The sequence below is a fragment of the Anas acuta genome, chromosome 1, assembly GCF_963932015.1.
Source record: "Anas acuta chromosome 1, bAnaAcu1.1, whole genome shotgun sequence".
NCBI classification, from domain to species: Eukaryota; Metazoa; Chordata; class Aves; order Anseriformes; family Anatidae; genus Anas; species Anas acuta.
In genome coordinates, this window is record NC_088979.1 from 98,362,571 (window position 1) to 98,374,079 (window position 11,509).

Sequence of the window (11,509 nt, forward strand, 5' to 3'; positions counted from 1 at the left end):
AGCTTCACTGTCTCGCCTGCAAGAAAGGCACAACATCTGTTTTTGTCCTAGGTTGTTGTAGAAAATTTTCTAGCATGCACTTAGAGAAAAACAGAAAACATAAAAAGCACCCAAAGACCCATTTTAAATAGATGTTTAATATTAAAATGTCCTCAAAATTAAGCCGTTCCATTTGAGAGGGGATTAATTTATCTTTAATGTGCCGTGCACAAGAAGCACAAAGAAGCAAAACCACTTGATGTAAAAATAACTGTACATGAGTTCTAGGTTGGCTGAGTATGTTTTAACAAATCTAGCAACCTGTTTGTTGCATGTCAGAAGTTACTGCGAGAATTTAAGTCTGTGATAATGAATGCAAAATTACAAAACAGGTCCTGTTCCACTTACATTCTTATCTTCCAAAAAGTCAAGTCTGACTAAGGCTTGTTCTCCTTTCCCCATGATTTCTTTAACAAGAGTCATTACTGAAAATCCTGTTAGCCTTTTTTGAAGTCCTAAGGAGGAACACACTTGTCCTATTTTGAAAAGGCGTCATAATAATTTTCTCCAAGTCTGACAATATAAATGTTTCAAAGTGGTTCAGCCTCCCCAGGAAATGGACTGCCACAGTTAAGTAAATAAATGACTGAGTGGCTGAAAATTGCTTACTCTATGTGCACGTATGAGCTCCAGCAGACATTTTCAGGATGGCTTTTGCTGGTGCCCCCACCCCAGCTGTCTGCAGGAGATTGCTTCCTCCATAATAACAGGTGGAAAAAGGAGAGGTTCTCACCTCCTGTGCCCCAGACTGCGGCCGACTGTCTCAGCTCACCCTCTTTTGGTATCTCATTTTTGAAGCTCATTTGTTGTCTGTCACAGAGGCAGCACTTCCAGCAGCAGCAGCTTGTGGGGGGAGGCAGTCAGTGATGCAGCAGCACAGAAGCCACTAAAATTACCACAGGACTCTCCAAAGTCCATCTCTCAAAGTCCGATCTGCAGGTGTGCGCTAGGCAGTGCCCATTTACCAGCATTTAGACAGCAATGTTGTGTTCATTGCATCTCTGAGAGCTGCCAGCACATCCTGTCCAGGATTTTGGTCTGCTCATGTGTGTAGAGAGAGGCAGCATCTGAATTTAGCCGCAGTCTTGCCATCTTCCCGACTCCACACCAGGGTTTTCTGTGTGAAAGATTTATAGGCTGGAGCAGAAGGAGATAGATGGGCAGTCTTAAAAGAGGTTATCTACCTGACCAAGCTGTTTTCTCAAGAGAAAAGAGAAGTGTCTAGGCTGCTTCTCTGCAGCGTGGAAGTACCCACACCTCTTAAATGCTGTGTTCAACTCCTGCCACCTCCATAATGGGTGCAAAAAGCTTCTTGAAATGGTAAAGGGCTTTAGTGATTTACTGACAAGGAGATAGCCGAGTTAAAGGCATGTAAGTTGACAGAGCAATACTTAGGACAAAGGTTGAAGGAAAAGAGAGGAACAGTTTGGCACAGCCGAAATGGGTATAAGCGAGTGGAAGAGAAGACATGCAGGGTGAGCAGCAGTGCACGTACGTTGGCAGCGAGATGGATTAGCCTGTGGCAGTCAGCTGCAGGAAAGAGAGGGAGTGCTACAATCCAGTCATTTTAAAGGCTAAAGGGGAAATTAAAAAAAAAAAAAAAAAAAAGAAAGACTAAGACTGCAAGTGGAAGCCTCAATAAATCCCTTTCATCTATAAATGCCATATTTCAGAGGTTATTGGACTTCCACTGTGAACCAGTTTATCAAAGTGCAGCTTTTTGATACATAGCATTGTGCAAGGACGTTAAAAATTCAGTCTGATTTCCACCATCCTTCTTCCGTTCCTCTCCCACAAGCAGGTTATGCTGTGTGCTTATCATATCTTCTAGTCCGGAATAAGAAGTGATGAGTGGGAGGCTTAAGCTAAACCAGGTTACAGAGTTCAGCACAGTGTTGTTTGGAGCTTAAATAGGAAGAAGTGCAGCACAGGTTCTGGCACACCCCTGCTTTGCATCTCCATCCTAGTGGGATGAGCCTCCCAAAAGAAAAATGCTCTCAGGCATGTATTGATACATGGTGATGTGTCCCCGTTTTCTCAGCCCCGGTGCTTCATATTACGCTAATTTTATGCTAGAAGGGAACCTGTGGGGTTAGCTGTGACCTGTGAGGCTGTCACTTCTCGATGTGGACAAGCACCAGATAATCCATGGCACAGCTTTACTGTGCTCAGTGTGCTCAAATACTGCTGACCTGATGTCACAGCAGCCCAGTCGAGAGTAAAAGGAAGGGTGGCTTTTCCCGTGCGTCTGCATTGTGTCCTTAGTTTCTGCAAGCGCTAAAAAAGGCTGCAGGAACACTTGCAATTTCCCCTGCTTTGTTCTTCTGTTTCCTTCACAGCCGCATTAGTGACAACAGCAGTGGCAGCAGATGGCACGCGGTGACATTGTCACAATGGAAATAGTTAACGCTGTTAAATTTGCGTGGTCCTCAGGGCACAGATTAGGCCTTTTATGTGTTTGTACAAGAATATTAGACCCTGCTGCTGGTACAGCGATGAAGCGTTCACTTGAAAACACGTGGTCTGCAGCAAGGTGATAGCATCAGCAAATTGCCAGAGACCGATTCGCTGCACATGGGTGTGGACGGTGTAAAAAGTTGGTGGCCCGCAGAGAAAGGACGTGTAACACAGCAGGACGTGTAACACAGCAGGACGCACCCAAGCACCTGGAGATGCTCGCAGAGGCAGTGCTGGGAGCTGCAGCAACTCTGTCACCGCCTCGCACCCACACTCGCATCTGCCCTCTCGGGGCTCCCCGGGGAAGGGAGGCCACAAGGGAGAACAGCAGGCACAGGCACGGCTCCAAAACACGAGTGCTGCTCAGCCAGTGCTTGTACACAAGTGTTCTGGGGACTTGCCTGTGGAGGCTGAAGAGGAGACGGGCTGTGAAATCCCCAGGGGTTCGTGGATTGAAACAATTGCTGACAGCCACGCTGAGCACTCAGCGCTGTCATGGGCTGGCCAAGGGAAACTTGCATTTTGTCCATAGAAAACAAAAAGTTTCTTCTGTCATTTCTGGAAAGGAAGAGAGGCGGGGAAAGAAGAACACATTTTTTTTTACCCCAATTTCTAGCATAAGGGAAATCTGGGAAGAACTGTTGAAAGCAAGAGCGCCATCTCCCTATCCAGTATCTCACTGCCTGAGACTGTGCTGCAGGACGTGAAGAAATTTGTGTATTTTTAGTTTATTGCATAAGGGAGTTACTTCATGCAAATCCAAAAACAAATAAGCAAACAAAAAAACCCACACCTTTGAACAACAATATTTTAAGAGGCCAAGTTATATTGCAGAATAGGAAACACAGGAAGCCATGTGTCAGCTCAGCCCAGTGACCTTTCCTACCGGCCCAAAATAAGGGCTTGCTGTCAAGCTTGGGACTTCCAGCTATAGCGAGTTTTGCTCTAGCTTGCAAGTAAAAACAGTATGTGATCCTTGAAGTTGAGTATTTCACAAAAATACGTAATTTTTGCACAAGAAAGAGATCTGATTGAAAATCTAATGCTGATTGGAAGTGCAATTTGGGCATTGGAACATGGGTGAGATTTAAATGGGGCACAGATAGGAAAATGGATAAGATTCAGGGTTAGCAGCTGATCTGAGCAGTCAGATACACTTGCCACACACAGAAGCATTTCTTCTTTTAAGTAATAAATGAAAGACCGTCAAGACATAAAATGGCTCTGAGAGGAGCCATTTTCTGGTGTTACTGCAGGGAAGGTGGTGCAGTAGTACAACATACCACAGTAAAGGAATGGCTACAAAAGCAAGTTGAGCAGCTTGCATTTGTCCCAAGCTTGGAAGAACACACCTTTCATCTGTCTCCAGAGTATCAAGTAACAACTTATAGATAGCCATACTCTGCCCTCCCCAAGTTGAGTTATCTCCAGTATTGTAGATTTTAAATGAGTATCAAATAAAGCTACTTTTCCTTTACTTTTTTTATTAAATGGCTAGAGTAAGCTTACCTGCTATGTAAGATGTCTTGAGATAATACATTTTCCATTATCTAAAAGGTTATTTTTATGCTAAACTATAATGGCTATTTTTCTGAAAGGTCAGTACTTACAGAAATCCACAGGAAAATGTTCATACTCAGTACTTTAGCCTAGAGTCTTAGGCACCTTCTCATTGCTAAATTCTTGACAGTGCAAAATTCAGTTTTTATCTTCTGTTTTAAGAGCTATCAAACATTAGAGATAAGAGAGCAAGTAAAACAGCTTACAAGCAGACTTTCTTAGCTGTGTTTTAATAGATGGTTAGCAAGATAGCCAGGATATGGTAGGTTTTGAATACACAACAGCTACTGAGTTCATAGAGAAGAGGCAGAATACCTAATTAATATTTAGAGTCTGTTGTCGCCCACTCTAATTTGATGGAGTTTTATATTACTGAAATATTCATTGAAGAAAGGAAATAATTTGAGGAGCTGCAAGTATTAAACGGAGAAGTCTTGACTGAGCTTTCTTTATGCCCATCTTCCAAGTAATCAAGAAAGGTCAAGTTTTGTTAAGTAGAAATACTTAAACAGCACAGACATGGCAAGCTTTTTGTCACTAAACTAAATACGACCTTGAATCCAGAGAAGTTCAGTTTCAGTGAGTGCATCGGGCAATTTGCTCGCTTTCTGCCTGGCTACTCTGGCTACTCTTTTCCTTCACACCCTCATTTTATTTTTGCCAGTTAATTTTTAATGGTCTTGAGACCACAGCACTTGGAACTGATCTGAGAGTACAATATAGACAGAAGGCATCCTCCGACCACTTACTTCAGCTTCTTCTATTATTTCATCAGCTTTTTCTTTTCATTAGAGATCCAGTTCATTCCTAGTATGGATGCTTTATGTGTCCTAGGAGAAAAAATGTAATAATGGGGGACTAGCAGGAAGATGCAAACCGTATCTCCTTTTTTAATTTGCAGCATAACATGTTTCCTGAACCAGACAACAAAATCCAAAGGTGGTGTTGCTGAGTTCGGTCAGCTAGTTTTGAAGTCCTAGCAAAAAGATAGGTTGCAAACTTGTTCCTGTTGCCTTATCTTTTCCTCTATCCAAAAAGTGACGCGTGACTGTCCAAGCTAGATGGGACGTCTCTCGCAAGTTGCTCTTTAAAGCTATTGCATTTTAGAGGATGCTTTCTGCCTGAATGCGTACGGAGGTACAAAGCATGCCTGATGGCCTAGTGAGGAAGCATGAGATGTGCTGTGAATTCAGCAAAAATCTGAGCCTGGTTTCTCCTTCTCATGACAGGTGGATGCTGCAGTGACACCAGAGGAGCGCCACCTTTCCAAGATGCAGCAAAATGGCTACGAAAACCCCACCTACAAGTTCTTTGAACAGATGCAGAATTAGGACACCACAGCAGCCTCATGAGTTGGACAGCAGAATGATTGCTTCACTGCCCATTGGTGTTCAGTTATAGAATAACGTGGAAAGAAACAAAAACACTCTGTTTTATTATTTACTCATTATCGCCTTTTGACAGCTGTGCTGTAACACAAGTAGATGCCTGAACTTGAATTAATAAAATCAGTAATGTATTTTCTCTCTCTTTCTCTTTACATTTCAGTCTTTACACTACATTATTAATGAATGTTTTTTGTGTACTGTAAAGAGTTTAGCTGTATTTAACTAGTGCATGGATAGATTCTCTTTCCCAATTATTTATCATGTAGCTCCTTAGCCAGTTGTATATTATTCTTGTGATTTGTGACAAAAATTAAGTCCTAATTGAAATATGCTTTAAGAATTGATGGGGGATGCTTTCTGTGTCTGTGGGGTTTAGCTGCTTCTCTTTGCTGAGCGTTTTTTTCTCACTATGCATTTTAAAGTAAAACAACATTTTTTAAAAAGTATTCCAGATGAGTTATTGAAATTCTTTTCCTCTGCAGTTGCATTTTATTGTACAGATTGTTGCTCCTGCTGTATTAGTGACGTAGAAATCATGGGAATACACATTTGTTTCTTTGTGCCTGTTTTATGTGCACACTTTAGGCATTGAAAGGTAAACCTTATTTTCTTTTCCATGTATCTTTTTTGGATCTTAAAAAATATTAAAAAGAATCCCTGTTAATTGTGAGCACTTCTGGGGGGGGGAAAAGTGCCTGCTGGTCGAAAATTAACAGGGATCCTCTGCAGGATGATTGTACAGAACCATTGCTTATGAATTGATAGCTTTCTACACTGTGTTACATAAATAAATTAAGAAAAAAACCTTTTGGGCAAGAGTTTTCTTTGGAAGGCAGAATACAAAGATTGTGAAAGTTACTTAAACCGGGAACATCGGGTGTTCACCTCAGGAGAGGGATGGGAAGGGATTTTCCTATGAGGATGGTGGCGCTCAGTCAGATCAGAGCAGGAGGAAAATGTCAGTGAGACATGGTGGGAGAGAGGGGCACTGACAGTGGGCAGGAACCCCTGCTGCAGAACCCACTCACCAGAGGAGGAGGTTGAATAGACCTGGAGAGCTCCAGGGTGGTCTCTGTACCCAGCTCATGGCGAGAACTGCTCAGGCCGAGCTTGTAGGTGGTGCTGGAAGTTGAGCTATAGAGTAAAACTGGAGGTGCCTATTACATGAACCAGGAAAAGGTAACTTGTTTCTCTCCAGAAAATGGGTTAAATGAGGACTTAAGAAACAGATAAAAATAGACTAATGACAGCAAGATGTATCTCACGAAAGCCAGAAGGCAACTCAATTTGTCCGCAGGCAACAGCAGCCTCTTCTCCAGCATCACCTGCAACGTTTGTCCCCACAGTGAGAAGCGTGGCAGCAGTGGGGCTGCACAGCTCAGGTGAGTGCAGCCTCACTGCAGACCTCATTAAGACAGACACAATTTCCAACCCTGTTGCACTAACTTGTCCCTAATCCCTGTCCATGACCTTCCACAGAGCCTCGCTTGTTCAGCTGATCCACCCGCTGGCCCAGGACACAGCCGTGCTGGCCAGGAGGGGTGTCTGTGCAGCGAGGAACAACCCAGGCAGGTCTTTCATAAGCCACCTGCTAGGGTTCAGGAAGAACGGGCACTTGCTGCTCTGCACTAGCAGCAGAGCTGCCTGGTGTGCATCACCAAACAGGGGTGTTATTCCCTTTGCTCTCCCATCCCACTGTACTGAGGGAATTCATTGCAAGGGATCAGGGCTATGGGAATGGTTGGTGTTATTTCAAGACCCTTTGGTACCAGGATTTGATAACGAATTTGCAGATGTCCTTTGTTTCACAAATATTTAGGGTTAATCTCCTATCTGCTATTGTAGATCTCATTATATAGGTCACATGTATCCCCTGGAAAGAAATACATAAGTCTGTCTTCTGCGCACTGGTCCAGTATCGTAGGAAAAGATTCCACTTCAGGGGGAAGGCAGGATATAATTCAATTTAGTGCAGTCTCATTAAAGGAGCATTATCAAAATTCCTTTTAGGAGAAGCTAGAGTAATCCCTAAGATATAGAGGGCCACGAGCCTTTGGAGCAAATCCCATTTATAATAGCATAATACCGTGCAATCCTGGTTATAGAAAAATGCAATTTCTTCAAACAGTAATTGCCAGACAGTGAATTTGATGCTGTGGGGTTATTTGTCCAGTGAGACTTTGGTGCTGCTCTTTCCACTCATGGATCAACTTTTAATTAATCACAGTTTTACTGCAGTGATCAATCAATCAGTTTTTACAATTCTCTCCACATATGCACACTCTTGAAAGAAAAGCAATAAAGGCACACCTTGACACGCATGTAAAGCATAGGAAGCAAAGAAAGTTCCTGAAACTTCAACACTAACACTCCTGCAGTTGCTGCAAGCCCAAAAGCAATTTATCACAGTTCCCAGGTAATAGCAGCAGCCTTCTTTCTGCCTGTCTCTAGCTGTGCAAGCTCCTTATTGTGGAAAGATTATATTAGAAGTGAATAAAAACAGTTTGACAGGCTCATAAAGCAGAAAAGCTGACAGAGAGAGGTAGCTGAGCACCTCAGTTTCTTGTGCAGGATGGATTGGGTATCAGCTCCTCCAGCAATAACTGAGCAGGGCATTTGCGTGCAGCTATGGGCTGCAAACAAAATTCCACTCCCCAGACCTAAGGAAATTATTCTTGGGGAAAAAATAAATAAAACAAGCATATCCCTGGCTGTTGAGCTGATACATTTGATAGGGAAACTTTTCTAGTCATTTTGACAGAACCAGGTTATGGAACACTCGCAGGCGTGGTTTGATCGGCAGAGCTGGGGCAGAGGGTCCCAACTACAAGGTGGTCTAGGAAAAACAAACCTAGGGCCAGTGTTGCTCTTACAGAGAACCACCTGCAAGCAGCTGTGTTTTCCATTAGATGTGTCGTGACCCTCACACAGCTCCATCATCTCTGTCCTCATTATTGCACTTACCAAAGCAATTTTAGTGCTGTCGCTGTGTGGCCTAACAGCTCACGTTTATTGTTTAAACTAATGAATTTTGTGGGTGGTGAGTAAACTGGGTGTTAAAATGCCTCTAAGCAGCAAGATTGAAAATATCCTCATGGCAGATGAGAACGGATTACAAACAACACCATGATCAGCATCCTGGTTGTGTTTCCGTGCAATTTCTCTGCCACTCAGAACATGAGTGTCTCGGCTCTGCCAGCAAAGGATGTCTTTGCCGCTTTGTCTTGCTGCTGCCCTGCAGTTCTCCACCTTCTGCCCCACCTTCTTGCTTGACAAAGTCAATGCTAAATCATTCCTGCAACTTTCCACGGTCCTGGGAAATTTATTTGGCAGACAATACAGAAAAATCCTTTAAGCTTCCAAATATAAGTACTGGGATTTATTTTGAGGTAATAAGGTATTCTGGCTTTAACGGGATTCTTAGTTAAAGTTGAATTTGGACATTGCATTTAAGAACAAGTCTCCATAGCCAGTGCTTTCTCTGTTTGCTACCCAGTTTCTCTGGGACAGCTCACTGTAGAAAAGCTTCCAGACCAATTTAAGATTTGATTTCACCTAGATCAAAAGGTAGACATTCCTCTTTTGAAATGCTGCTTATGAAAAAAATACAGAGAGAAAAGAATAGACAGCACACAGCAGACTCCCTTCGTCGGGGGCTGAGCAGCTACTGCAGGAAGAAAATCCTTGAAATAGCTGTGACGCTGCTGCTGGTCCAAAATGGGACATGGTAATTATGGCTATTTTGAGTCCCTGATTGCTACACCAAGTCCCTCTAACTACGCCTAAATGCTGCTTCAGGCTATCACTCTGGGGAGCATTTCAAGTGCAGGATCCTGTTTTCATTTAATTAGGATGAGGGGCTGGGAGACACAGACGAAATCCCATTTACCCCATATAACTCTTCTCTAAAAAGGGTTTGAGGAAAGAGCTGGCACCCCTGCCAGCTCTGCGCAGAGATGGGAGCAAACATGAACTACATCCAGCAGTGATCCCTGCCAGGCGAACAGGAGGGAGTAGAGCTCCTGCAACAGAGTGTGGCCTCTAGAGCCCTTTGATAAATAACATCCTAGAAAGAATAGAGTGAAGGAGACGGTTTTGTTTTCCTTTCAATAGGTTTATTAAAAACAAAAAAAAAGAGGTGATGGGGAGGGAAGGGAGAGGTCTTCCTTCGTGACACGTTTTGTGCCAGGAGGCTCCCCAGCCCCGTGGGCCGTGTGGCATGCCCCAGTGCCCCTGGGCGCCATTTTGCCACAGGGCAGCAGCAGCCGCCTCTCACCACGACCGCTGCTCAGTGGGGACAGACACCGCTCTCCATGTGGCACCCCGCTGCGACAAAGCATCTGCAATGGCAAGACAAAGGCCCTGCTCTGAGGGCTGCCATGAGGGACACCGCTGAATGCTGTATTTCGGCCCGTGACATGGCGGTGCCTGCCCATGGCAGCCATCTCAAATCGGCTGCTTGTGAGCAGCGTGTGAAGGGCTCAGGGACACAGATGTCAGGTATGGGTGATGCTCAGACATTGTGTGGAGGCTGCACCATGTTACACTAGCTGGGTGTCATGGTGTAACCCCAGTGGGTGGCTGAGTCCCGCACAGCCTCTTGCTCACTCCCCCTAAGTGAGACTGGGGAGAGAACTGGGAAGGTGAAAGTAAGAAAACTTGTGGTCTGGGATAAAAGCAATTTAATAGGCAGAGCAAAATCTGTATTCGCAAGCAAAGCAAAGAAAGGCATTCCTTGCATTCCTTGGCTACTTCCCATCGGCAGGCAGGTGTTCGGCCATCTCCAGGAAAGCAGGGCTCATCACGCATAATGGCTTCTTGGGAAGACAAATGCCATCACACAGACTGTCCCTCCCTAGTGTTTATTTCCCCAGCTTTTATTGCTGCACACAACATTATGTGGAGTGAGCTATCCCCTTGGTCAGGTAGGACTCCCTTTGGTCAGTTGAGGCCAGCTGTCCTGGCTGTGTCCCCCAACCAGCTCCTGGTGCACCCCCAGCCTTCTCGCTGGCAGGGCAGGGTGAGGAGCTGAAACGGCCTTGGCTCTGTGCAAGCACTGCTCTGCAACAACTAAAACATCAGCATGGTATCAACACTCTTCTCATCACAAATCGGAAACGGTACCATATCAGCTACCATGAAGAAAATTAACTCTATCCCAGCCACAGCCAGGACACTGTGATGCAGCCTGATGACAGGTTTACTGTTAGGATAAGGTATCGGAGGTTGTGAAGACTGGTATCTTGCTCTCTGTCTTTCCTGCGTCCTGCCCCAGGAACACCTGGAAGAACTCTGTTTATTGGTGTTGTGAGAAGGCAGCACAAAAGAGATGCTTCTGGGGGAGCTTAGCCACAGCAGAACTGCCTTTAGCATCTAGGGAGTTATTACAGAATCCCTGGTCAGCTGCCAGTGCTCTTTGACGGTGCACTGGAAAAGGTCATACCTGCCTTGCAGAAATTATCTTCAGAAACCACTTATTTGCAACAGGACAAAGTTGCCCCAGATCTAATGCAAACAACAAACAATAAAACAGTTGTTCTACCATGAGCTTCTGACCAGTCTTTTTAATAATATTTGTACCCATTACCTACACAAAGTGCTGTAATATAGTTTGCCTTTTGTTTTTCTGGCATGGAGAACTTGCACTGCCAAAACATTTGGCTGTTTTTGGCAATTGGGCTGATAGAAAATCTACAGGCTGCAGGCTGCCAAAATTCATCAGCCAAAAGAGCTTAAGAGTCAACAGCCTGTATTTTGCAAAGCCTAGACTTTATATGGTTGTTATAAAAAAGGTATGTTAAAGCTAGCTATAGAGAATGAAACTCTATTCAATGCCCCAAGATAGGTAGTCACAAAGAGGAAAGAAGTAGTCACTACCTACCATAGGAAAAGGTAGTTAGAAAGTCACAAGGAGCTAGCCAATGATAGTGAGCAAACAACCTGCTTTCCCTGGAAGAAAGCTGGTCAGGCTCATGTATACCTTGCCAAGGAGAACCCTAAACCCCCCGGTTCCAGCCTGGCCCAGAGAGGGTGCCAGGGCATCTCTATCAAATCTGCTGTCACCG

At 44.3% G+C, this 11,509-nt stretch overlaps 1 protein-coding gene across 4 annotated transcripts in view; it reads left to right on the forward strand.

Moving 5' to 3' along the window:
• APP (amyloid beta precursor protein) overlaps nt 1-5,890 on the forward strand; it is a 213,619-nt gene extending 207,729 nt beyond the window's left edge. For all 4 annotated transcript variants that reach the window (XM_068689985.1, XM_068689995.1, XM_068689966.1 and 1 more), the window contains one exon: nt 5,286-5,890. In XM_068689985.1, coding sequence (XP_068546086.1) covers nt 5,286-5,387 — 102 coding nt within the window. In that variant the 3' untranslated portion in view covers nt 5,388-5,890. The remainder of the gene's footprint in view (nt 1-5,285) is intronic.
• The last annotated feature ends 5,619 nt before the right edge of the window (nt 5,891-11,509 follow it).